At 38.2% G+C, this 27,344-nt stretch overlaps 1 protein-coding gene across 1 annotated transcript in view; it reads left to right on the top strand.

The window, feature by feature from the left end:
* LOC124177767 (suppressor of lurcher protein 1) overlaps window positions 1–27,344 on the top strand; it is a 354,466-nt gene that overhangs the window by 295,692 nt on the left and 31,430 nt on the right. Inside the window, exon 9 of the mRNA XM_046560556.1 lies at window positions 20,626–20,812. Within this exon, the coding sequence (XP_046416512.1) occupies window positions 20,626–20,812 (187 nt within the window). The remainder of the gene's footprint in view (window positions 1–20,625; window positions 20,813–27,344) is intronic.

Genomic DNA, 27,344 nt, shown 5'->3' with positions numbered 1-27,344 from the left:
GCATAGATTTTTCGCTGAGGGAAAAATGTGCTTCGATAGCACGAAAGAGTTGTTTGACTTGGAATAACAATCGTTTTATAATTTTTTTTTTTTTTTTTTCAACCTTGCATGATTACTAGTTCGACAAAGTTGTTGAATTCTTAATTGTGGGAAGAAAACTGAACCGATTTTAATGAAATTTGACCGAGGAATCGAATAATTCGCAGAGATTTTAGGTCACAATATGGCGAGTGTTTTTATTTGAAATTGATTTTCATATAAATTTTCAATTCCGATCGAATAACTCGACGCACCTAATTTTAGGATATTTTCTGTAAAAATTCGCATATTTAGTGCACATATGCAGCCGTATTTTTTTTAATTTCCATTGACTTCCGGTTATCAAGTCGAACCCACATAAACTTTTGGACAGATTTTCGTTTTCAGGATTTTTTACTTATTTTTCTCGAACTCGACACGAGATTTTTACCGTTGGACAAACATTCTGCAGAGTATCTCCGGGATTAGTTATCGAAGTCAATCAAAACTCCGAACCTCGAATTGATCAACGTGGTGGGTTATAAGAAAAAGATATAAAATAATGACTAACATCAAAGAAATGTACTCGATTTTTAAGAATTTTAAATCAAATCGAAACTCCTCATCGATATCTCAGCTCTTGTTTACGATGTCAGCATTTTGTATTTTTGTATTTTCTAATAGATCTTAGTATCGCTTGCGAAAATTAATTAATTCGATCAATAGTCAATACAGGCACGACTATCCCTTAAGAGAAATTCCTAAAAATGATAAATTTACTGCCCAATAACCTGCTGAAGATAAATTTCCGCAGTCAGGAAATTGAATTACAAGTATCACAAAACTATCGAAACTCTCACAGCTTTGAATTTAGAAATTGCTTCCGAAGCCCCCGTCGGGTTTCGGATAAGTTACCAACTCTTGTAAACACAACTCGATGCGCGATAGCCTTTTCCTATCTTTCTTTTTCCAAATCGCAGCTGACTCACTTGGAAAGAGCAATTTACCAGGCACCAACACACACCTGGAGTACCGTCGATCGATCTATAGCAGACATTTTTTCCACCCCCTCCCTTAGCGATATGCGAAGAGTGATCGATGCGGCCGTGGGAGGGGCCCGCAATTCCGCAATGCGGGGCCTTCTGTACCGGCCATGCAGCGATCTTCAACCCGATTGCGAGTTTTCATATCGTTGGTGTACGCAGCACATCAATTCCCGGAGCTTTTCGCGGTGCGAAAAAGCGAAGAGAAAGAAGGGGGTAGAAGAAGAAAAAAAGAAAGGAAGGACTCGAGGAGCGGAGTTAAAAAACAAAAAAAAAGGAAAGCAATCGACAAATGTGAGAACATTAGTTCTATTGACCTCCGCAAATTGAAATAACTGCACGATCGTACGTCAAAGAGTTTAACGGGTTGCGAGTTACATGTATACGTGTGTGTGTGTGTGTGTGTGTGTGTATATATATATATATATATATGTATATGTCGGAGAAAAGCCACGGAAAGGCGGAGAGGATGAAAATTGATTATTTTGGCAAGGATTACTCATATCAAAGCGTGACGATACCGAACACATCCGGTAAGCTCGCTAGCTAACCCGTGACTGTCGATTTCGTCTAAGCGTTGTTACAAACAAGCCATTTGTTTGTTGCTAAGATTCCGTCATTAAGCTATATTCATAGCTTGCAAATAACGCTGGACGCTTGATACGGTGAACTCATCGAGAGTTCAATTTCAAATGAAATATCCTTTTATTCTTAAAAGACTAAATACATTTTTAAATGGAATTATTGAACAAAGATTTGTCATACTCCGACATATATATATATGCATACGTGTATGTATGTGTATACATTTTGGTGGAAATTACTCTTTAGAAAACTGATAAAATACCGCATACAACGGCTCCGCACCCATAACAAAAGTTTTTGCAATAAATATTACCGCCTTGTTTGTCGTGAGATTTCAGTCGGGTTTCATTCTAAGGGCGCGAGGCGAGGCGAGAGCGAAAAAATACTCTTTCTATTCTCTTTTTTCCAGTCCAGTAACCACAGCCGCGAAATGTTCGCCGTTTCTGTATATTATGTATACATGTCACTGTATATATATATACAGTATGTATATACACACACACATATATAGGTATATATGTATATTCTGTATGTACCAGAGATCAATAAATTTCAAGTGTTACGTGGTTTCGCCTCGCACACAACGCATCCGGCTACAGATAATTCATCCCTTAACTATATTATGCTTCGCCGTGTAAATAAATTCAAACCATTCCAACCCTCTTGGCTCGAAGGGAGAAAAAAGGGGAAAGAAATATTCAACAACAAAGATAAGTATTCTACCGGAAAATCTTTGATACTTTACAGCGCGAAGTTGCTTCCGTAATGTCTTATCGAATATCCCTCGAGGTTACGGTTACAGTTCGTCTTTTTTTTTTCCCTACATTTTCAATGATTCAGCCGTTACTAAATCAATTTTAGATATTTTTTTGCAAAATACGTTGTGTTTTAAAGCGTTAGCAGGTGTATTTCTTCGAGAAAACGTTGACGAAGAAGTAATATTAGTTTCGTAATATTTGAAAAAGTTGAAAAAGTCGAATCTCGGTCTGCCTTATAATCTTGAAAAATTTGTTCGAAGGTTTAACGTTTTTTTCCTACGTTCTACTCCGTATGTTTCACCCTTAATACATCACGTCAAATTTGACGACACTTATGCAACGTGTTATAGGTGGAAAGTTTTTCAGGCAATTTGGGAAAAAGGGATGTAAGTCGATTAACTCCCTCGTCTCCCTCGATTTCACCCCTCAATTACGCGGCTCGACACTGTATAGCCTCATAAATTAACCGCACAAGCTACCGAACCGATCAGAACTCGGGGAGGTAGTTTTGGCCGAAGAGCGCTATTAAGACGATCTGCCAGATGGTTTTGGCCCGGTTGACGGCGCTCCGAAACCTCCGGAATATCGTCATTCTCCGAGGGATATTCCCCATAGTCGAGGAAAAGAGACGGACGTCGTCGAAGGGCTGACCCTCTTTATACGCGTAACATCACGTGACACGGCATCAATATACCTAAACTCATATATGCCAGGATCGTTGAAAATCTCTCTCATTCATCCGGCTGTCTCGTCGTGCAGCTGGGTCAATATCGAGAAAGCAAGCAATTTTTTCACCATCAAAAAAAAATACGGAAGGTCGGAAAATTTATGGACAAGAATTTTTCAAACTCCACATCTTGGTCTCGATTATTGGCAAAAATCGTGCCGATCAGGTTTTCTTTCTCCACTAATTTCAATCTGTAGAGTTTTCCGCTTTTCATCCGTTTCCCTCGCTCCTCGGGGAGAAAATCGATGTTGGATACACGCGGCCCGATTCGTGACGTGGGATTTGTCCTGATCGCGGCTCAAAGAGCCGGGTGAAAGGTGTCGGTGTGAATCGGCATCGAGCGTTACAATTTCATCTTGAAATCGAGAAAAGCCCGGTGCGTTATTCACGACTATATTCCCGCATATTATTCACTTTGACAGACGCCGAATGCAGGGGGTGAGTTTAAGGGATGGGGATAACGTACGCTTAATGAACGGAGGCTTTTGACCGTGGCGTTTATCGTCCATTGCATGGAGGGAAAAGCCGCGAGCCTTGGCAATGCCGAAGTGCCGATATATTCGTGCGAATGGACCGATATAACCTCATTTCACTTTTCCTTTTCCTCCTTGAATCTGCAAGGATCGGTGATAAAGGGCCAGATATTAGATACCAATATCCATAAACGGTATCTCCCATTTACAGATCCGCGGCATAATATGCCGTGAAAAAAAAAATTGACCTCACTACTAAAATCGAGGAAAAACGTCGACTTTGAAGTAGAGTTTAACCTTCGTTCTTTCATAGCCTTGCATATTCGCTGTAAGTATGCCTGTACAAGCTTCGTTTATTATGTAATGCGGGGTTTTATTTTTTCACTTTCGATCCCTGCACCCTAAAAGTGTATACTTATTTTCTTTTACCTCAAAACCAATTCCTCGGAGCGGTAAAACCAATGTCGGTAGAAAATATTCATAGCGATGGATATGGAGGACTATAAATGTCAAAATCTTCCGGGCCTTCCGGCACTATACTCGTGGCTCGTTTTACCTTTGTTATTTATTCATTCGTTTATTTCATACATTTTCGCGGTCGATTTCGAAAAGCTGACTGACAGCTGTCTGTGATTCTGAAATATTCTTAAATAACACCTCGAATCCTTTCTTTTTTTTTTTTTTTGTTTTTTGCATTTTCTAAGCTAACCATTTTTTTCAACTACTCTCCTTCTTTTGGAACCAACGATGAAAGAAATAAGTCGTACAATAACAATGTTGTTTGTAGAAAAAAAAAAAAAAAAAAATTGAGAAACTAATGACGTTATCGTCCTAAAATCTAAAGGTTGATTTTTATACTAAAAGAGTTTCTAAAAATATCACGTACGCAATTACATGGCTAAACGCTTGCTCAACACATTAAAGCTCAGGAAAAAACTGGCTCAGATAGCATCGAAATAACTATATTTCAGTTAAAACTGTAGTTTATCAAAAATGATTCAAACAAATTATACTGAAAATCATTATTTTGAAAAACCGACTGCGCCAATCGATTCTGCGGGAAAAATAATAAAGAAATCCCTGCATGACATTTTGTCGTCAGAGTTCAGTTCGTTAGTGTAATAGTTTTTACGATAAGAATTATGAAGACTTGTAAATTTATTTAGCACGATTTTACACTAACAACCTGGACTCGGCGAAAAAATGTTATACAGAGTTGTTTCATAATTTTTCCCGTAGAATCGATTGGCGTGGTCAGTTTTTCAAAATAACCATTTTCAGCATAATTTTTTTGAAATGATTTTCTATAACCAATTGCAAACGACATACGAAAAAATCGGTATATTTCCTTTCTTCATTTTGCTACGAATGCAATAATTAGTTTGATGCTATCCGACCCATTTTCTCATGGGCATTAATGGGTTAATGTACCGTATAATAGTTTGAATAGTCGTGAAGTTAATTCCAGTTGAATGTTTTACATGAGCTTTAATATTCAAATACAAAATATACGAGCATTCACTCTCCTAGTAATTGTCGTATAATTGTTTTATAGAGTATTAAATGCAATGATATGAAGTCAGATCAGCGCTTCGCGCTCTGCGATCCATCGTCATCTTACGCTCTGCTGCAAACATGTTTTAATATAAATATTGAACCCGTGTGACCGGCAAAAAATTTAATTATGCCTTATATTATACAGTTAAAACACACGATATTAGCAGTAACATGCCGGATGAAAATTATCGAGGAGAACCGGGGCACATCTATATTAGTAAAACAAGAAAACCATGTTTATCCACGGCCGAAGATTGCCGCGCAATGCACACATTACTGTAAATTCAATTTTCAGAAATTATAATCTCGCCTACCCGGCGGCGGGAACTGATTGAATTCATTGATTACATGCGTTTGATTTCTTACCGAGAAACGTAAATATGCCGACCCTTCGGCGCTCCTTTATGGTACCAAAAACCATAATACGAATTTCAATCCCATTAATTGTCCCTTTGTTTCGACACATTTTTTGATTACACTCACGTCATTGACCCCAATCCAATTAAGAGTTCGCCTGATCATTTATTTTTATATCTTCTATCGAGCATTTGTTTCACGTATATTTTCCCTTCGTATCTTACTGTAGATATGTGTTCGTGAAATTTATCGGAAAGACAAGATTCAAGAAATAAATTTTTATAGTGATTCGCGAATCGAGGGGTTTCACCTGATGTCACGTATCCTCTGTAAAACAGTACAGAAACATAACTTTCAGCTTCTGAAAACTCGAATGGTGATGTAAAAATTGCAACCAATTCCGTGGGAGACGCAACAGGTTTACACGGCTTTTCTTTCCGAAGTATTATACGAGAGAACGTCATTCTGCGATGGGTGTTATAAAAATTGTTGAAATGCTAACATAGTGCAAATTTTCTGAAGTGAGTGAGAATTAAAGAAAAAAAAAAAAATCGCGACTGAAAACGCAAATAAACGAGAAGAAAACTGGGAAAGGGATGATGAGATAACGTGTGCGTTAAATGGTAACGGGCAAATAGATTTTCCACAAATCACTCCGATTGAAATAAGTTTACAAAGGTACGTCCAAATTTTTTATTTCGCGGACTGAAAATACGGATGTATGGATAAATTTCTTCGAAGCATGACGGGGCGGGGTTAAAGTTCCGAATTTGAGAAGTTTCGAAAGCGCTTAATTCCAAATTATCCGCTGGCGAAACTTGAAGTAAATGGATCAAACTTTTAAGAAGCAACAAAGTTTCGCATGGTCGGAAACCTGACGGCTCAAAGTTCCGAAATGCACAATTCCGAAAATTCAAGTTTCGATAGAGTGAAATAGCGAGGGTTAAAACATACTTACACATCGTAGTTTACGCAACGAACGGACGTAAAAAATTAGAAAAACCGAAAATCGGAATGACCAGGATTCCGAAATTAAGTGTACCGAAAATCTAAGACAGCGAAAGATCAAAATGGTGAAATTTCACCAAGCCAGAAATTCGTAGGAACGAAAATCTTCGGTCACTCAGAATTTCGATGTTTCAGATTTATGAATTTTCTCACTTTCACACTTTTGGGACTCTGACGTGTTGGATTTATGTCCTTCCGGAATTTTGCCCTTTGGAACTTTGAGCGTCGAATTTCGGACCGCTCGAAACTTTGATGTTTCGTCAAAGTTTGATTTCTTTACTTTAAGTTTCGCGCGCCAAAAATTTCGGAACTTAGCGCTATCGTAACTTTTCAAATTCGGAATTTCAACCCCGCCCAGCATGACGAAGGCAACGTTATATCGACGTGTTTTTACGTCCAAGCACATACATGCTGCATGCTTATTTCTATCTCGCAGCGAGTAGCAGCTGCTATAAAAGTTTCCACCCAACCTGCTGGAACTCGGTCCTCTACGAGTTTCGAGGAAAAATGTAAAATGAAGAATTTTAAAAAAGTTTCACTTTTGTTATACTCTTGCTGCCTTCGTCCATTAATAATCCCGGATGAACGTATAGCTCCACCGCTTTCCTTCCCTCGCCCACCTCCTCATACTTACGCAAATTTTATTTAACGGATACATTACCTGCTGCAAGCTCGTTTATGTTTATATTTCATCACGTACATCGTACGTCGCATTATCGAAACCACTAATTTCCGTCAGAATACGACGTAAGAGATGATGATACGCAAGAATTCATCACAGGTCAGCTGATGATGCGATCAAATTCATTTTTTAAAAACTCGCAATACGGTTAGTACTTATCGTTGAAATTATTTCATGTAATTTTGAAACAAATGCTGATTTTCACTCTACGTGAATGAAATTTTTACGGTCGTTTCTAAAAGCTTTACCATAAATTGATCCCTCCAACTCCAGGCTTACAGAAATTTCACGATATTTCTAGTAGTTCGAAAGATTTTACATCGTTCAAATAATTCTAAACGATTCCCGAAAATATGACGCGAATTTAATGAGGTTAATGAATTGTACGGATTTAAAAAGAATTTATGCGTTTTGAAAAAAACATGATATATTACACGACTGTATAATTTTTATTCATTTTTTTATGCTATCACTTGAAAAATATTCGCGAGGTAGATTGAATTTCGCAGTATTTCCTTTTTTAAGTAAAGTCCGAGGCTGTTTTTTTCTTTATTCACTTTTTCTGGACCGCTGCGATTACTTGAAATAAATTTAAAAACGTTGAATCAGGTCTCAAGATGTGTAAGACGGGACAGAAATTTTAATCAACGCAAAAACATTTCCAGACACGCCTAAAGCCTGAAGTCGATTCGTTAAAACGAATGTCCAACTTGAGAGAAAGCAGAAGTCTCAGAAATCCTTAGGTTCCAGAATATAAGGAAAATGGGGGAAAATGATAGAATTTTTTCACCCCTACCGCTTTCATTTCTCGATCGTTTAAGCGGCACGGAAATGGTCGGAGGTTGGAAACGGGCGATGGGTGATGGGGATGAGGTTACAGATCCCTTAACAGCTGCAATACTTTTGGTAACACCGTTCCGCCCAATCGAGCAACCATTACAACCATTAGCGGCAGTTCCGGAGCAGCTCTTCGGCACTCCGCACTTTCCCACGTTTAGTTGAGGAACGGTATTCGTATTTACATTTTTATGGGGTCTGCGACGAAGACGATAACGATTATGTGTACAAGACACACTTTTCGGTATTGATGAATCAATCCAGCAACGATTTACCGCAATTATTACTCCCACCGAGCTGATCGATTTTAAAATTACATTTTAGGAGAGACGAACGAGAAGAAAGTCACGATGGAACGATAGAAAAAAAAAACGTGAGAAGCGTAAGAGATGGATAAAAATAAAACGTGTCTCGGATTTTTCCTACACTGCAGATTTTATTTTTCTACGTTAGCTTTTGATCCTTGATCTTATTTTCATCTAGTCTCCTTTTGGATTTCGGCTCCTTTGCCAAGAAGCCGAAATTTGAATTGAACGAAACTGACAACGAGTACAAAGGATCGGGAATCCTGTTGGCCGGAGGATCGTCCCAAACTCGGGAGATCATAAATCTTGCATTTCATTACCAAACTCAGCGTGAGACTTGAAGTTGAATATCGCAGGGCAATCGCTCATCTTGACCTTGACGTTTGACCCGGTGACCTTTGTCACGCGAATGAATTTTCTCAAGGATCAAAGTATTGAAGTGAATTACCTGCAGCCGTCGTTTAATTTTTGATATTATTAGTGTAGAAACTTGATTAAAAATACAAAGAGACGAAGCGAGCCTTTTTTTCGATGCCCGTTGCCTCGCGGTATGAAAAATAATACGAAAGCATAGAATGAGAATTTTTAACTCGGGAAGAAGGAAAGAAAACGACTCGTATAACCGTGTTCAAAGTGGATGCGTAACAAACTTTGGTGTACGACTGACGGTCTTCTGGGACCCAGGGAATATCACATACTTCAATTTTCAGGCTTAAGAACGCGGCCTCATAATCCCACCCACCTCGTTGTTTCCCAGTCGCAGGATAATAAAAGTGAGTACCAATTTGAAAAGATGATAATGCCAAAGAGAATAAGAAAATGAAAAGAAACAAAGCGAAATGAAAACGCGTGGGAAGCCACAAAGGCTTTTTCGATCAAATTTACGGTCGTAAGAATTGTCAGGTTAATTGATTCCTTTCCGGGAGCGGGAATATGAATTCCTACCAATTGTTGAATTTTCACGACATGATGAAAATCCGGCTGAGTGACTGACGAGTGCTTTTACACCAACTTTTGTCATCCTACAAAGCCGCGCCTATTTTATTACATCGGCAAATCCAACAAATCTCAGCCAACTTTTTGAGATGAAAATTTTGATCTTCGTGCTATTTGGATATTTTTAGTAGAAAATAAGATCTGAAAATCCCTCGATTTTGAGGAATTTACGACTTACCGTTTACGAGAAAGGCGTTGTTAAATTTTATCGCTTTTGTGAATTGAACCTTTGTCTTCAAATTTTTAACACTTTCCGGCGTTGGGAAAAAATATGATTCCTTTTATTTTCAGCTTGAATAACTCCGATCTTTGCGAATATGAAACCCTGTAAGATAAACACGTTTTTTCGAAATTTTCAGTCCAGTATATTCAAAGGAGCAAAAAATAAATTGTTTATATTTTTAAATAATAAATGGCATATAAAATTTCTCGAGTGGAACGAAAATGAGCTCATAATTTAGTGGATATAAATATTCTATAAGGGCTTAAAATTTACTGAGTAAGTATATTCCGTGTTCTTGGAATATTTGTGCCTATTCAATTATGATCCGATTTTCCTTCAACTCAAAAAATTTCAGGATATACAAAAAATTCTCTACTTTTCCACAGACAACAATGAAAACAGAGAACTGACAAAAACACGCTTTTTAGAGAACTGTTGAACATTTTGACTTAAAAATTGTTTTAGAATTTTTTGAAAGGTTATTTTTCGAAAGTATATATGAGTGTAAACAATAAAATATCAAAATGCTAGATGGCACCACAGATCCGATTCTTCACATTCAAGTACTGGAAATCAACGAAGAAAAGACGTGGGGTCGTTTGTACCCCAGTGTGTCAAACAAGGGTTAAATGAAATTGGCCCGTTTTGACGGGCAAGTCCACCACCCCTTGGAGGCGTAATATCGCGCTATTGTAATAATGTCAGGAGGGTCGAAGCGAAATAAACGATGCAAAAGACTCGGCGTGGGCGCAGTTGTAATTTCGACTAACTTCGTGGAAACTGATATGATTTCTGAGGCAATATTATGACAGCGCAGCTTCGCCGTTAAAAACCATATTCGCGAACTCCCGTCGCTTCACTGCAATATCCGCTATATTGCGAATCCCAATTTGCATACATTATTTCTTAGACGTAAGGTGTATCTTATACCTACCTCGACTTATACGTCCCGTGACATAATTTTGGCGCGGAATTACTTCCGCCCCTACAAAGACCGCGCTTCGGAGACTACAAGCCAAGATTCGCGACGTCGTCAATTTTCCCCTGTTGGCAGAATCGCGTCACGGCTCATTGAAGCCGTCGAACACACAATTTTTTGCAATCGAGATCCGCATCCAAACCGCTTTCGCATATTACGAAAACGGCGACATGTAATGAAATTCGCGATCGGTAAAATTGTCCTGAACGCATTTTCTTTCAGAAAATTTCTCTACGGCACAATCTTCGCATAAACACATCTATTTTGAGGGGCTTCTAGCTTGCTGAAAATTTCAGCTCGAACCGCGTGTCGTCGACCGTATCGTGACCCAGGCCGTGGGACGCAACTGTCATTGATATTCAACGAGTCAATTATAAATCCAGGCAACCCGGAAAATCAAAGGCTTGTACCCCCGAGACAGCAAGGGTAGTGCTCCGAGGGGTGACTGAAACCCAAGGCACGGTACGAGGAGTGAACGCAACGTGCAACGGGCTGGTCTGAAAGACAGAACGCAAAGATGCCTGCGTCACTCGAGTAATCGCATTCAAAGTTCGGGGTTGCCTTGATGGATGTGTCGGAAGAACAAGACTACGTACGAACGCTACCGAAATTTGCTAAACGCGCGAAAAATCTGTTCCGCGCGCAGAGGGCGCCACCGGAAATCGAAGCGATCAAACTGAAAATCGGAGCGCCCGGCGCGAGGGATCATTCCGAAATTATCACTCGGCGCGACAGGTCGCTAAGCGGGACTCGGAGCACCCGATACACCCGGTAAAACCGAGATTGCGAAATTTCACAATTTGCGGCTTACGTGATCCGATAAAAAGTTTAACGTTTTGGAAATAATTTTACGATTCTTATGAAATTTAGTTTCTCAATCATTTACGGCGTCACTGATTGCGCTTTTCATTCTGAAATTAAGGTTTACAGAGCCTCACCAACTTTCAAAATTTTACATCACAAACCGACGAGTCTCTTCTTTTCTCAAGCTTCTCTTCTTTTTTTTTTTTTTTCTTGACTTGGTATTTTCCGTCAGTGTTGGCTATTTTTAGCGCATTATTTATAAATCTAGCAATTATCTATAAATCGTCAAAGCAACGAAAAATATATAATCACGCTCTTTAACACAACGAAACCCGAACAACCTGATCAATTTAACATATATCTTAAGGTATTCAAAAAAAAAAATGTATTTCCTCTAATGCGCCTCAAAATTTCGCTAGAGCATCTCAAATAGAATATCTCAGCCAAATATGAGCTCCTGATATTGATATTTAGAGGTCCCTATTTTGTCTCTTCCATTTTTCATTCAAATAACACGTGAAAAAGAATCGGAAAAATTTAGATTCGTTTTATTCTCGTTAATGGCTTGACTCATGAACTATTTAAATATGGATACTTACACGAAATTTCATATCCTATAAAAAGATACAAAGATAGAATTTTCCCAACTCCAACCGATTCAGAGATATTCAAGATGACTCAATTTTTATGGACGATAACGGTATACGGCAGTCTGATGTATACGCATAGTAAGCTTCGATAACTTTTTTTAAAGCAGAGCTCGTCCGATTATTTGAATCTTCCTAGACAGAAACGAGCACATCTCGTTACACTGGTACACAAGCAGCGGAGTGATAAAAGAAAATCGATTCTAGACACATGGCGCGCTCGTTTAAAATCTGCGAAATGTACATGTCGACATGGACGCGTGTGTACGTATGGACTATTAGTTTTGGCATTAGAATCCAGCTGTCACCGCCAACCCCCATTCGGTAAACCTGCAAAATTAATCCTCAAGTTGGCGTCTACGCTGCGTAATCGCATTCGCGACACAAATTCCGAGGTGCAACTCGGGTCTGATACTCTTGTGCAAGTTACAAGTTGCCCAAATCCTCCGCAGGATTTCGCTAATAACTCCAGGGAACTTCTTAGCTTCTCTGTCGTCACGTTTCATACAGAAGAGAGAATAGCATTTTACAAAGATTTAGTGCACGGTTCATTTCGAGAATTCGAAGACAAACATTTAAGTTGGCTCTCTTGTGTGTCTAAAATACTTGGAATGATATATTTTATGCCCCCGTTTCAATTAGGTCATTTAATTGGGAACTTGTTACAGGGCTTTAAGTGACTTTATGAAACTCACGGTGACTTATAATAACTTTCCGGAACTTTGACGCAAGCTATGAAATATATTCTTCAAACTTTCAACAAGAAATCAATGCGGTCTATCGTTACTGTTAAATCTAATTAATTCTTTCCGTAAAAATTTCAGCATATAATTCACCTTTCACTGCAGCCTCGAATCACGGGCACTAAATCATCTGCAATTTGAGCGAAAATAAAATAAACGAGCCAATTGTTATGGAACACCACACAAACACACACACACAATATATGTATGGGGCATTCCATGCCAACTCAGTGAGCCGGTGTTCCCGACCAATTTAGATTTTTTTTATTCCTTATTTAAGTTGTCTCAGAAGAGCCATTTTTTCTAAAAAATTCAAGACATTCCTTAATGTTGAATGAAGATTTTAAGCCTAGAACAGGAATGTGATTCCAGTTTTTTTTTTTATTTTTCCAGAGGAATTCAAACACTTTATTTCAACAATTTCAAAGCAAGTTGCATCATTTTTTTGTTTCGGATACGATGATAAATGTGAAACATTAGCAGGAATGAATATTCATTTTTCTTGAAGACACTTATCGCCTATTATTATTCGTCTTTCGGAAATTCTGAGAAGAAGCGTTCACACTCCCGTTCTGGGTTTAGAATCATCGTTTCACATCACGGAGTGTCCGTGAATTCTTTGAAACAAAAGTAGCATTTTTGAAATATCTTGAACAACGAATTATAAAAAAAATTAATAAGGAATCGTTTTTTAAACTTTTCGTGATGCTTGAAGAAAGGTGAATCATATAAAAAATAATCAGAAAAATCTAAATTGGTCGGACTCACGGGCTCGGTGAGTTGTCATGGAATGCCCCATATATAAATATACCCAGGCATAGCACGTGGTATCGAACTCATCGACTTTGTTCCACCATAGGTTGTAAAACGCCGCTATAATACTTCCGTATAATGAAATTCTGGCTTTATTACCGTAATACTGACCGATATGACATACGCCAAGGAAAATTGTGTGAGCGTGTCAAAACATTAAAGGGTTTCACCCCGGGATGAGTGAAGCATTATTACTGAACACACGTCTGTTATATGATCATATTCAACGACCGTGAACATTGTTTCGGAAATGTTGCACATTTCGTGGCAATTTAACCAGGTCAATGATCATTCACGACTGGTTGAATCACCCACTGCATTGTTATAATAACAGTTGTCAATTATTTTACCTAAGAATAATTACAGGCAATAATTGAATACCTGCAGATATTTTTGGCTGTTGTATGAATTTTTGATTTACATTATTTTTACATTACGATCACAGTTGACACTACTACATTTTCTGCGTAGATGCAATATTAAATCTGTTCACTGTGTCTCTGTGACCATAATTTTTTATTTCAAGATTAATGCCTTACAAGAAGATTTATTGTTGAACCGACATCGAGCTTAGGGTTACAGGAGAAAAAATTCGCATTCAATTTGTACCCAGAACAATATTTTTCGGTTATGATAAAGAAAAAAGAAAGATGACGCGATGGAGACGCGCGATGTATAAACGCAAAGTCGACAATAATATACTTTCTAAACAAATAGATAAATAGGCGGATAAACAAGTCCGGGAAGAAATATAGGGGAGAGGGAGATTGAAACTTGCGTATATTTATACGGAAGGGATACACGGGCGATCTTTGAGAGTGGCGGGCGATTAAATTTGTTTCAAATCTTAGGGTGAATGAGGATTGGAAACGGTGAAAAAAAAAAAAAAAAAAAAAACGGGGAATACGAAAAGCGTAGCGAAATGCCGGAAGCCAGTAAATCTCCTGCCGCAGTCAGAATTGAGTTACAGCTCCATTCAGCATCCACCTTAAGTAACTTCGCTTCGGGTTCGTTTCCCCTCCCCTCCCCTCCCCTCACCCCGCCTCGTCATACTCTTCTCGAGGAAACTGCGCCCCCAAGGGATTGCAGCAAAGGGTGCAGCAAAGATTCTCCTTCCGGAATCCGCTCGCCAATTGCGCAACACTCTCGATCATCTCGGTGTTAACCGAAATTCGAGTGGAAATTCGTCGAGGGTTTTCAGCCGTTAAATATTTCATTTATTCACCGCAGCTAATAACGAGGGAATCAACGGGTAATCGTCATCGACCGGAAACTGCCGTGAGAGAATCGAGGCGGAAGCTCTTGTAATGTTGACAACTTTCTGCTACCATAGAATTTCAATCCCCCTTATTCGAAACGAAATTTCCCGATTTTTACGCCTGGGTAAAAGCTCGTCTGAAAGAGATAAATTCTCATTCTTGCGTCGGTCGTTTTATTGCCAGTTGAATTAAATTCATTCGCCAAAGGGATGATCGAACATTATATTTTCATTGTCGCTCGTATATATATATATATATATATATATATATATATATATATTCAGAGTTTGAAAAATATTCACCTGTATATTTATTCTATACGTAATTATTCTCCGGAATACGCGTCGCGTAAAAAAACCTTTCGCGTGTATATTTTTTCTTTCCAGATATATTTTCCGTCCCGCTTTTCTCCCAAACGGATTATTTTCCGGCCAACAGAGGTGGAAACAATGAGCTTGCGGTATGCTCCGACGGAGTTCGTTACTTACTTCTTTCATTTTACAAATTAACCGTCTCAAAGAATAATATATCGTAGTATTTGTTATTCACCGAGACTGTTAAACATCGATTAAACAATAATACGTCGTGTAAGACACGTTGCAGTATTATTTGTCAGCATCCCCCTTTCTCGAAATATTATTTCAAATCAGAACCTATACTTTCAGAAGGTGGGCGTCAAATTTTTATTATTTGTTTGAATATTTTTTTTTTTTTTTTTTTTGCAAATTTACCACATTGTCAAAAATTCAGCTCCCACCACCCGAAACCATAGTTTTTCGTCCAAGCCTGACATAACATGAAAACTTTTTCTCAAAGGTGATACATATGCAGTGTGTATAAATTATTTAAAACTTTACATTTCGTAAACGACAAGCTTATGTTATATTCTCAGTGGAATACGACGCGACGTGTCAAAATGGCAAAGAAGGCTGCAAGGAGAACTTGACGAAGTGGATGTGTGTATTATTCTGCTGTATGCTCGCGTTTATCTCCAGAGACTTACCCAGTAACGCAATATCGTTACGAAGGCTCGATGGCCTTTTGAAATATAATCGAGTCAAAGTTGGAGTCTGTGAAGTCAACCCTCTTGTGTATGGTTATATGCCGACTCACAATTGAAGCAGGTATACTCGATAATCCGATACACGTTGAGAGGATCAACGAAACGGAGAGATAAGTAGAAAACACGCGTCGAACTACTTTCGAATACTTCAAAGCGTGACATTTGATCTCCGAAATATGTATGCTAATTCTTAAAAAATATTGATACAGACAGAGGTCTTAGAAGCGGGATAAAGTCTTCAATCAGGAAATACCGACACCGAATTTGGTTTTGTTCAGTAATATTCTGTCGCTGCGATATAATCTGCTCCAATTTTGACACGATTTAACGGCCGACGTCTATGCGGCAGAAAGCCGAGCTTTCAACGATCTCAAAAGATTTTTTCAATCAAATTTCATCAAAGTCTGCTACAGTAATGAGGAAAAAAATCGTATCAAATTTTTCCCAACGAGATCAAACTTCGAGATGTCGAAAATCTTCGTCAAGTATACCGGAACTCGAAAATTCGACGAATCGAAAACAAGATCGAGAAATCTGAATAAGGTCAAACATGTACAGCTTTATAGAAAAATATTTGTCGAACGTAATTTTAGGGTTTTAGGGTTTTAATACGAATATAAAAAGATAGAAATATAAATTAAAAAATGTCGAGTTGATAAATCCGAGAAACAGTGAGCGGGCAGAGAGACATGGCGTTGAAGAGGGTGTAGAGTTAACGACGTACAGAATACAAGTATATAAGCTTATAGGTACACTAATCCTTGCTCGCCCGACCTCGGTTTGCTCCGACGATCACAAATGGCATTAAAATTAATTACAGTTGGAACTTTGGTGGTGCAATATTAATACTGTCGTTTTAGTATCTGACTTACTGATTTCATATCTGTAATAACCGTGTACATATTACACACGCAAACACACACACACACATACGTACTCTCCTCGTTTAATTAGCGATTCTCCACAATTGCGGCACCTCGTTATACACACATAGACAGGTGTATCGATCTACGCATACTCCCCGATACAGTTCTCGACCAGCGTGAAACTGTTCCAAAAGCTGATCAAGGCGTATATTATATTCATCGATTAAAGTTGCGTATAACGTACGTGAAACATGGTTAGTTGGTTGAATAATCGAGAGAATGGATGGTAATGGAAAATACGTACGTCGATACAAGAAAAAACAAAAAAAAAAAAGTATTAAGGCTGCTGAGAAATAACTTTCAAATTTTTAAAACCATTGACAATTTCACAACATACGGTTCTGATGATGATATTTTCCTGCAGTTGAAGAATATAGAATTCAACTTAAATCAAGAGATTATAATTAAATAATTTACACTGGAAGATTTTACGTGAAATAAGTATACTTCTGGGTGAAGTGGACACGAAATGATATTTCATCGAATCAAGAAAACTCTTCCTTCGCCATGTTTGGTAATTTCCGAAAATCCGTTTTCTGTGCTTATTTTTTCAACTCAATAGTCCAAATCTCGTATAGTCAACTTGAAACAATGAACTTACGAGTAGAGAAAAAGTTGCCGAAACACCGAAGCAGCATGATCATTTTGTTTTTCGAGTAAATATCCAGACTCGAATAGATTCAAACAGTCCGTTCGCTTTATCACCGAGAGTACAGCTTGTGCTTTGATGTTTTGTGGTCAGACTTCCAGTTACAAAGTTAAGGTGGCTTAAGCCGGGTTTACAGTGCTTGAACTTTTTTCTTTCTTCTACTCTTTCACTTTCTCCTTTTCACCTTTTGCCTCGATTTTTCGTTTTTTTCTTTTCTTCTTTCCCTTTGTTTCTTATACATGTACTCTACCACAAAGAATTTTCAACGCTGCCAGCTCATGAATGCAAATTAAACCCATTGCTTTGCCCCCGTGGTCTTCTTATTTGCGAGGTATTAACCCGAAACCCTCACCTCCAACCCCATGACCTTCACAAATGGCTCACTGTGTTTTTACCGCCATTTATTTCGACCATGCAGTTCGTAAAACAAAAAAAAAAATTGAAAGAAAAAGACACAGGAAATTAGATGATTAGCTAAAGTATGTTGCTTACGTGCGGTTGAATCGTTTTTGTTTTCATTTCCGTTTTGCAAAAGCGAGAAAAAACAAAAAAGGATCAAGGTATCCGTACAACGTGTAACATCGTAAATGAACAGAGAACGAAGCCTGCAGCTATGGCGATTTAAAAATATTTCCTAGCTTAGGCCAGAGTTCTGGGAATATTTTATATTCCACCCGCATGGTGGAAAAGTGCTTCTGTGACCTATACCTACATGACAAGAGAGCTTTTCCAACTGATTTTCCAATTCTAAAATTACCTCCAGAGAGAAAATGAAACTTGTCTATACACGCGTATGGTAGAATATAGTAGACTGGCGGGATGAAATATTAGCAGACAAATTACCGGCGGAAAACTAATCTCCATTGTTATTACACGGTAAATGTAATTAAGAAGAAACTGAGATCACCTTAGGCTGTGTAATGTTTCTTTTTTAGTTCCGTTTGTTCTTTCGCTGCTTGCATATTGGAGAAATATTCTTTTTTCCTTCTCTCCACTGTCTTGTTCGCGTTTAAGGACCGAGGGTAAATCTACTTTACCTATAACAAACCGGTTAATAATGCAAGCTCTTTTCTCCGCTCGCTCATGGCGCTTGCATTCGTCGTTTGCGCACGGTGTAAGGCTTGAATCCCGGGGGCCAGAGCCCCGCGTTTAAAATCTCTTCCACTTTCCAGTGTAGGCAAACTGAAGGGCCCGCACTTGTGGGAACTAGGGAGCCGAGGTCCGAGCTTCGATGTCGAAGGGCTGAATACCGAAGCTCTGGGCTTTGGGCTTTGGGCTTTGGACTCACCTCATTACCAACAAACTTTGCATCTCCCCTCCCCCCCACTGTTTGCACCCGTGCGGTGTACGTAAACGTTGGCAGGAAAACACAACGGCGACAAAGCGACAAACTTTCGTTATTACCTACCTGAATTCTAGCCGGCGTTATTCGTGAAAAGCTCGGGTTATTCATGACGGCGTGGTTTAGAACGTACAGTTCCAGTTCCGCCTGCTGCAGTCGAGCCTCGGTATCACTTGGAAATTCAGTTTGGCGGTATTAAAAAGTATTATATTAAAATGCGAACGGCAGAGACAAACAGCAGAAATGTATGCATGACGAAAAAGGAATACTTCTCTTTTGCAATTTGCGTCTCGAGGTTTGTCGAAGTTATTTATTTTAATATTTTCACAACACGAGCGAGAGGAGTAATCAAGGTATCAAAAGTTTTTTGCCTCCACATTTTTTACAGTCGATGACACGCGTTGTTTCTTCTCAGGCAATAATCTCAGACGCTAATCAGACAAACAATATACATGCCTGTGTACTTGTATTCGAATATGTTTATCGGGTCGAAAAAAAATCTCACCTCTTCGAACGTGTCATCTATTTTACTTTGGATTTTCAGAAACTCCTGTAAAGCTCTCAAAAATGACGTTTATTTCTTGTCTTGCTGCGAAAAAGTAGACACTCTTTAATACATTCAAAAGTTTCAAAGCGGGATGGAAATAGGGTTGTAATTAACCCTCCGTGTCCCTGGTTGCTTTTCAGACCCTCGGTATTCCCCCTGGGTTTACGTTCTCAAAGTGTTTCGGACTTTGAAAAAATCTAGAAAAAAATCAGGGTTACTTCTCGGAGTGTCTGGTACCTACATCCAAAAGTTAGCGTAACGTCAAATGTGCGACAAGGACTTTTTGATGAAAGTTGAAATTACCTTTCCTTACTTCGGAGAAATTTGAAATTTGTATTTCGGCTATGACTTTAAAGGTGCCCAAGGGATGTGGAGAATTAACAATAAAGCGGTATGCATATTCCCGACATTTCAAATGTTCTGAACGGATTCTATATTCTTAGAATATTCATATTATCGACGAAGTGCTTCTCCCAGATGAAATCAAGTGTTCTACTCTCCGCAACACCGTTTTTTCAATCGTGCTCATAAAAAAAAAGTATCAAATTGGTATTAGAAAATTTTAGGGTAAGGATGAATTCCTTGCTAATAATTTTTCATTCTCCTTAATCTTCTGCACTTGTTGTTCGTCAAAATCCTCTTATTTAGAGACATAAATAATATAACTATATCGCTGTTAGTGTTACGACATATCCCTTGTCTCGACGGCGAGCAGCGCCCTTCGGTATTATCGTTTCTGGTATTATTGTACAGGTCTGAGAATACGGCATTGTCATATCCACGAACGTTCAGCCGGTTATATATTTACCAACAGCTCCGTGAAAATCATGACGGGAGTAGACGACGTATTGACGCAGACTCAGCGGCGCGTTTGCAGAACTTTCGTCTCTCCAGCTGCAGGTATAGATACAGATAAAGTTGGCGCAGAGTCTAGAAGGGCGAAAGAGCGATTCAAAGAAGTGTTTGCGATTTTTCTCGATCGGTCAGCAGCCCGTTGAACGGAAAATCCGAGCTCCGAAAGAGGCGGAAACGGCAACGCGTGCGAAAACATGATAAACGCGATTAGCGCCGATACTCTCTTCTTCCCTCGAATAAGACGCGGCAACGGCGAACTTTCCCGAGTTGCGAATCCCGGGCTTTCGCCCTCGCCTCATGCAATTCGCAACTTGCTAATCCGCGGAGTCTTCGCCCGGTATAAAAAGTTTCCTCACCACCTCAACGCCGGCTCTGATCCAGATCCCGTTTACATAATCGATCTACTTCTACTTTTATTCTTCGTTTCAGCTTCCTCCTGCGACAACGTCTTCAACAGCGATCTCACCAAGACCGGCATCGTTACGTCACCCGGGTACCCCAATCCGTATCCGGCCAGAGCCTACTGCAGATACGAGTTCCAGGGACGGGGTAAGGAGCGGGTTCAAGTCATCTTCCAGGAATTTCATCTCCACGACATATACACCGATCCTAAGGAGTGAGTAACCAACCCTTCTCGTTATCTTACTTTTACGAGCTTCTTCTTTTTACACTCAATTTTTTTATACGACCGCATCGCTGCAGGTAAATTTTACAATGCATGGAATGGTGATGATGTTTTGGATTCGTTTTTTTTTTTTTCTTTTTAAACCCTCTTTATGTCCGTCGTTTAATACGAGATATCGGGCAATGTTGTTACAAAAGTCGAACGTACTTGTGAAGCGGAAAATTTTTATTCTACACAATTAATTATCACGTGATACACCTACTATTTTTTCATTTTAATTTTTTATTTGAAAAATTCCGAAAGGAAAAACCAAAATCTTCATTGTTCACCTAGGGTAAAAAAATTTCTTCTCCTCACAGTGTATATTTTCGAAATTTTACGATCGGCGACTGCAGCTGATAAGAAACGAAGCGATAAAAAAAAATATGGGCCTCACAAATCTCAAAGAGCGTTCTGTCACCGACAAGTGCTTACTTGCACCCGGTAACTATTCACCGGATAATCCACGTCAAGGAATTTGATTCCGCACGATTTATCATTGCAATGTATTTCTATTGGCAAGGAATATTTCCTATTAAATTGGGGTATTTTATTATTACAACCGCTTAAGGCTGAGCTATTCCGAAAGATCCTCCAGTAATTTGTGCGACAAATAGACAAGAGTATTAAATACATGGACAATTTCCGAATACAGATTCCTTGGAATTTTCAACTGTCTCGTCGATTTTTCAGCTTTTATTCATCAGCGCCGGAATACACTCTCGACTCAATACATTGTAAAAGAATGTAACATCCTGCGGTGTAATACTCTGAGTAAGTGATTGTTCTTCTCTCCGGGAAAGCGTCATTTACGAAAGAGCTGGAAACATGGCAAAAATCATCATTTTCCTCAGTAAGAATGAATTGGAAAACCGGTTTTTTTTTTTTATCTTATCGAGAAATAGCCTTTTTCAACAGAAAACTTTTAGATAACATCTGTACTTTGGAAAACAAAAAGCAAGCTAGATTTAATCGCATCCCCTCAAATCCTTCACTAATGAAAATGAAAGATCGATTAGGAAGACGACGAAGAAATTAATACAAAAGCCAGGTATATCTTTCAGCTGCGAAGCTTCATCGTTTTGGAAAGTTGGATTACAAGCTGAAATAATTGCCGCGTGGGAAGACTCGCTCATTATAAGTGTATAAGGTACGCGAAGTTTCAACCTACTCGAAAGTTCAAACTTGCAGCCTCCCTTTTCTTAAAGCGACTGTCAAGTAGAACTCTGCAACACCGAAACTTGACAAAGAACAAATGAACCGAGCATTTCAAATGATGCTGATTTTTGCGTCAACTCGTCTTATTTTTCCCGAATTTTAAACGTGATTGCCTTGAAGCGATTTCTTCGGTTCTTGTCACGAAGTTGATGCCCAATTTTCTAGAAAGTAAAATATTCCTTCTATCTGGTATCCACTCCAAGAAGTTATTGTAAAAATTGTTTTCATTCTTGGCAAGCTCATTTGCAAGTCGGAATCTATTGAAGCTCGAAGCTTTTTGAAACTTTGTAGTTTTACTAAAAATTTCACGGTGACATTACAACACCAATTTTACTTCATGTAATTTTTAATTCGGAAATTCTATCACCATATTATTTTTTTTTTCGAGAGTTTTGTATTCGGTTGAAGAATTTTGTTTATTGAATTAATTATGTTCACGCTTTTATTGACGTTTTCTGTTGCGATTGAATAGAATTGTTCAACTAAATTACACGATTCATTGACATGTCCAGAAATCGTTCGATCTTTTTTAAAACTTGCGTTGAAAACTGTCAGAGTTCTGTTTTGTTTTACCTCTCATAAAATGCTTGTTAATTTCATAGAATAGGACACCAAGCCGATCACGAGATTGAGCTCTGCGTTATCGACTGAATTAATTTTGTACATTTTAGTGAATTAATTAATTTTTCGAACGGTAAAGCCATGGGAATTAACGATAAGCTTGAGCCCATCTGTGACCAGCTTTATATCAAATTATCGGAAAATTAACAAACTGCTTAACAAGGAATAGGAAAAAAAAAACAATTGGGATTGCGGAATGCAATTAAAGGCTGAGAAAAAATTCCAATAAACATTAAACAATCGGTACGATGAATAACAGGAAAGAAAAGAATGCTTGATCTCGATGAAAATTCCAGGAGCTTATTAGCAATTCGGTTATAATGTAGTGGAAAAAAAATTGAAATTACACGTTTTTACGATTCTTCGTTTTCCATACGCGGACTGCGAATAGTGACAGGATAATGTGTAATGGTAATGGCGGCGAGCTTTGCACGAGGCCATTTCAACTCCGATGGGAGAAACTTTGTCACGTAACTTCTCATCGTCGCCATGTATTTACGGTTTCCTGTCAGAGCCCGGTATTTCATTACTGCATCTTCAGCCGCTGGTAGTTCCTGTTCATTTTCCTAATGCAAATATGCGTCACCGAATGCAGAGCCGCTTCTCTGCGCTTTTCGCTACGGACATTCGTAGGAATTTTTACTCCGGGATAGCTGAAGAAATTTACCAACTTTCGTACGGCTATCGTCAGTTTTCAGAGACGAAAGTGTTTTTATACTTTAAACATTTTTCGGCGAAGGCCGCCGAATTTTCATAAATTTGAATAAAATAAACCGCTTGACTTGGCATTGATTACGATTTGATTTTCGAACGGAAGTGTTATCCAAAAAATATTACACATTTAGGAGGAAGCGATGATAGTTTCGAAAGAAAATACCAGATTTCCGTGCGATACGATGAAAAGAGAAAAACTTGAACTGGAAGTACAAAAATGAATTTCGGAAAGGGAAAACTATTTAATTATATACTTCTTTGAAAGTGATTTAAAAAATTTGAATCTGAACGTTGTTTCGCGTTATAGTGAAGCCTGAAGCAAAGACTATTTATCTGTGAAAAAAATTCACGGGAAGCAAGCGGTTCCAAATTTTCATGACACTGAGCAAAGAAATTCAAACGCGTGGAATTCTTATATCGGACGCAGAAAAGGAATAATGAAAACCCTCAAATTGTGTATTTTCTGTAAGAGAGCTGTAGAAACGAAGGGTCCTTTTTATTTTCCTGAAAGTCTCGAAGTTGGTCATACGATGTATGTGTTTATATGTATACAGGTTGTTTTTGAATTTTCCTGCTCCCAGGAGCTTAAACGCTTTCAAATTTATTAAAAGAAATTCCATCATGCATCAACTTTAAGATAGTCCGCTTTTGTGATCGAAGCATCTTATGGAAATAACATGGGAAAAACGTTTTTTACTCTTCGAAATTTTATAACTCGTTGACGAATATACCGAAAATAATGGAAAATACAAATTTTTGTAGAGAATTAAAGCCTCTACCGAAAAGCTCCGATGCATCAGATTCTTAAATAAAAGCCTTCATATGTCGATTGACAAGTTTGATCAAACTTTGAACGTTGATTAACATATGAATCAGAATTATTCTAGTGTACGTGAGTACAATATTATATTCGAATATGCGCACTATATATTGAGTTGTTATTTTCATTTTTATTGTCAAATTTCATCAAATCCCGGAAAAAGTTTTCCAGTTGTTTACCCGACCGTTTTTGTTATATCCCTCGACAAATTTTCTTTCCATTGGACACGAGGCAAGTTTCGAAGCATCTTATGTAATATCTTTTCGATCCTCGCCGGTTGGTTATTGTTATTATCCTCGTTACGAGTTGTCACTGCGTTGTACATTTTTATCAACTTTATTTTCGCCTTCTTCATTTTTTGTTTAAAAACTTCCTTTCATTAGCGGTTAACGATTTTATCGAACCCTCGACCCGCAAGCGTTCAGCCCTTACGAGTGACACGAGGATAAAAAATGAGAAAGTGCGGGAGAGAGTATCTTTGAGGCTAATTATTCAGGAGTGTACAATATACTTTTTCCAGGGGTGCCGGAACAATTTATTTTGCGTAATAATTCATCATTAGCTAACGAGACCTGCGACGTAGTTAGCCGGATACTCGTGTACGTGTACAACATTAACTTTCACTTTTCAAAAAAATATTTTTAGGTTAATTTATTTTGAGCCAACTCCTCAGGACGTGGAAAAGAACTTACTTACTTACTTCTACGTATGCGAAGAAAATAAATATAAATTTTTTCTAAGTTTGCGTGTGGAAGTGAATGAAAACATTTTTAAATATGTGTTGTGAAATATTTGTCGAGGAATGGAAATTGGATGGTGATTTAATCGGAACGAATATTTTTCAGGGATCTCGAATTTTCTCAATATATCCTACATGCCTAGAATAATTTTATAGTCAATTTATTTGTCAAGGAATTTTTCGGTTTTTTTCTCTCACCTGCCTAATATTTTATTTTATTTATTTTTTTTTCTACCTGTGTTTTCCTCTCAATATCATTATTACAAAATTATCACACTCTCCGAAATAATTTCAGTGTTATTTTCATTGTGTAACCAGTAATGAAGTTTGGGTAAATTCAGTTGAATTATAAAACCAACGATGAGCTTTTTTTTGGCTAAAACCGGTTCGTTTCGGGTGTTCGTAAGAATATATTTTAAAATGGATTTCGCATTCGCAAAGATTCGACGTTAAAATTGCGAATCATATTTTTGTCGGACAACAAGAAGTGATAAAAATTGAAACACCGTGCTTCAATTCGAAAACGCGGAAAAATTAATTAACGCTGTTTTTCATAAACGACGACGATTCTGATATCTCGGAGTACCTACACTTTGACGTATCTTAATTACAATCTGATAAAAATTTCTACTTTGAAAGACTGGCCGAAAGTTAATGGATCCGTCCATATATAATAATTATTAACCGGTGAAAGGCGTCAAGAGACTTGGAAATTCCATTTCTAATCTTCGTTACAGATTGTACGCAACGCTTTGGGTATGTGCAGATATTACAAATGCCTGTCTCCGACATCATAATTAACGGCCCGAGTGTAGAAACCAATTTGCACAAAGTATGAAACAACATTAACGGTGTCACTCGCGTCTCGTGCAAAACGGGCTTACGAAAATTCGACGCGTGCTAATTCCTCGGCTTACTCTTGCTGTCCATAATAATTCATTGCCAATTTCCCTCCCCCGCCCCTCCGTCTTCAATTCCCGCCAGTCCCTTGACAAGCATTGTCGTTTTTATCAAATGTAAAAATGAATTCAAACCCCCCACGCTTCGCTGCCCGCGTACATGTTTCATAGCAGTTGAATTTTTTTTTTTTTTTTTTTTTCGCCTTCTGCTTCCGTTCCACCTTTCGTTTTTATTGCTCATATTCCGTCCTCCCCCCGCCGAATCGTTGGACGAAAATTTCACCGGGCCAATTGTCTCGTGTTATAAGCCCCCTGGTTCTATTCCCTCTCGACATCGATTCAAATATTAAAACTCCCGACTCTGCGCAAACCCGCATTAGAATGTGGCGCCGGTTTTCTTACAGAATTGAAGAAAATACTCCCGACAATCACGAAACGTCGGCCTTTACTTATTTAGTTCGGGGTGTAGGTATTTTATACCTCGGAGTTTCTGGAATGGCGCGCGGTGGCGCTGAAGAATGAAAGAAAAATTGAAAATTCACATAAGCTTCTCTGCACTAAACTGAAAGATGAATTTATGCAACAAACATTCCCGGCTTATGAACATTTGTGCAAAACAACGATGGGTGCGTGTATCGATTGAACCTACAGTCTCGTAAAGAGTGTCGAAATGGATGAATTGTCATTGAAGAATGGATAAAAGAATATCACTGTAATTAATCTCGCGTGTCTAATGGCATAAAATCGTAAGCTCGATCTTACAACCTTTTTCTGTTGAAAAAGGCAAAAGGGCGTATATTTTTTATTGGATCATATCTTGGCTTAAAACATAAAAATATGGTCAGAAACGTTGAAATTGACCAACAGTTTCATTAGTAGCCAAAGGTAGATGCGACCTTCTGCTACTGATTCAACCATGAAAACGTATGTGGATTAAATCCGTAAGGTCGTATCTGGCAAAAATAATTTTCTTCTTTTTTCTCGGGCTCGAGTATAAATTCGTCAAGTGAAAGCAAAAGGTCGAATATCCTGGTAGATTCGATCTTTTGGTCATGATGATAGTCGAAAAAAATTATCTACTACGGTAATTGCATAACGGCATGAGAGCCAAAAATTATTATCATCATTCCTCTCATTCCGATAATTGACGATTTCGCTAATCAATGTTGAAAAAATCGACGTCCTCAGTGTACAATAACTTTGTTAGTTTAAATTTTTCATGCGTTTCAGTAGTCTTTAAAGCATTTACAAAAAAATAAATAAAACTATCGGCGGTTACGACCTTTTGTTTTTACCTTCGAGAATTTTTTTAATTAATTCTACATTTTCACAGATATCGGTTTGTCCGTGCGTTTCAATGGTTTTTAGAATGATTGCAAAAAAAAGGGCGGTTACAACCATGTATTTTAATCTTTTTTCTAACGTACACTTATTAATGGAAAAAGGTTGTACCTGCCTAACATACGACCCTTT

Source organism: Neodiprion fabricii, chromosome 1 (assembly GCF_021155785.1).
Source record: "Neodiprion fabricii isolate iyNeoFabr1 chromosome 1, iyNeoFabr1.1, whole genome shotgun sequence".
In the NCBI taxonomy this organism is placed as follows: Eukaryota; Metazoa; Arthropoda; class Insecta; order Hymenoptera; family Diprionidae; genus Neodiprion; species Neodiprion fabricii.
Note: the sequence above shows the minus strand (reverse complement) of the source record. Positions and strands in the feature narration are given on the sequence as shown.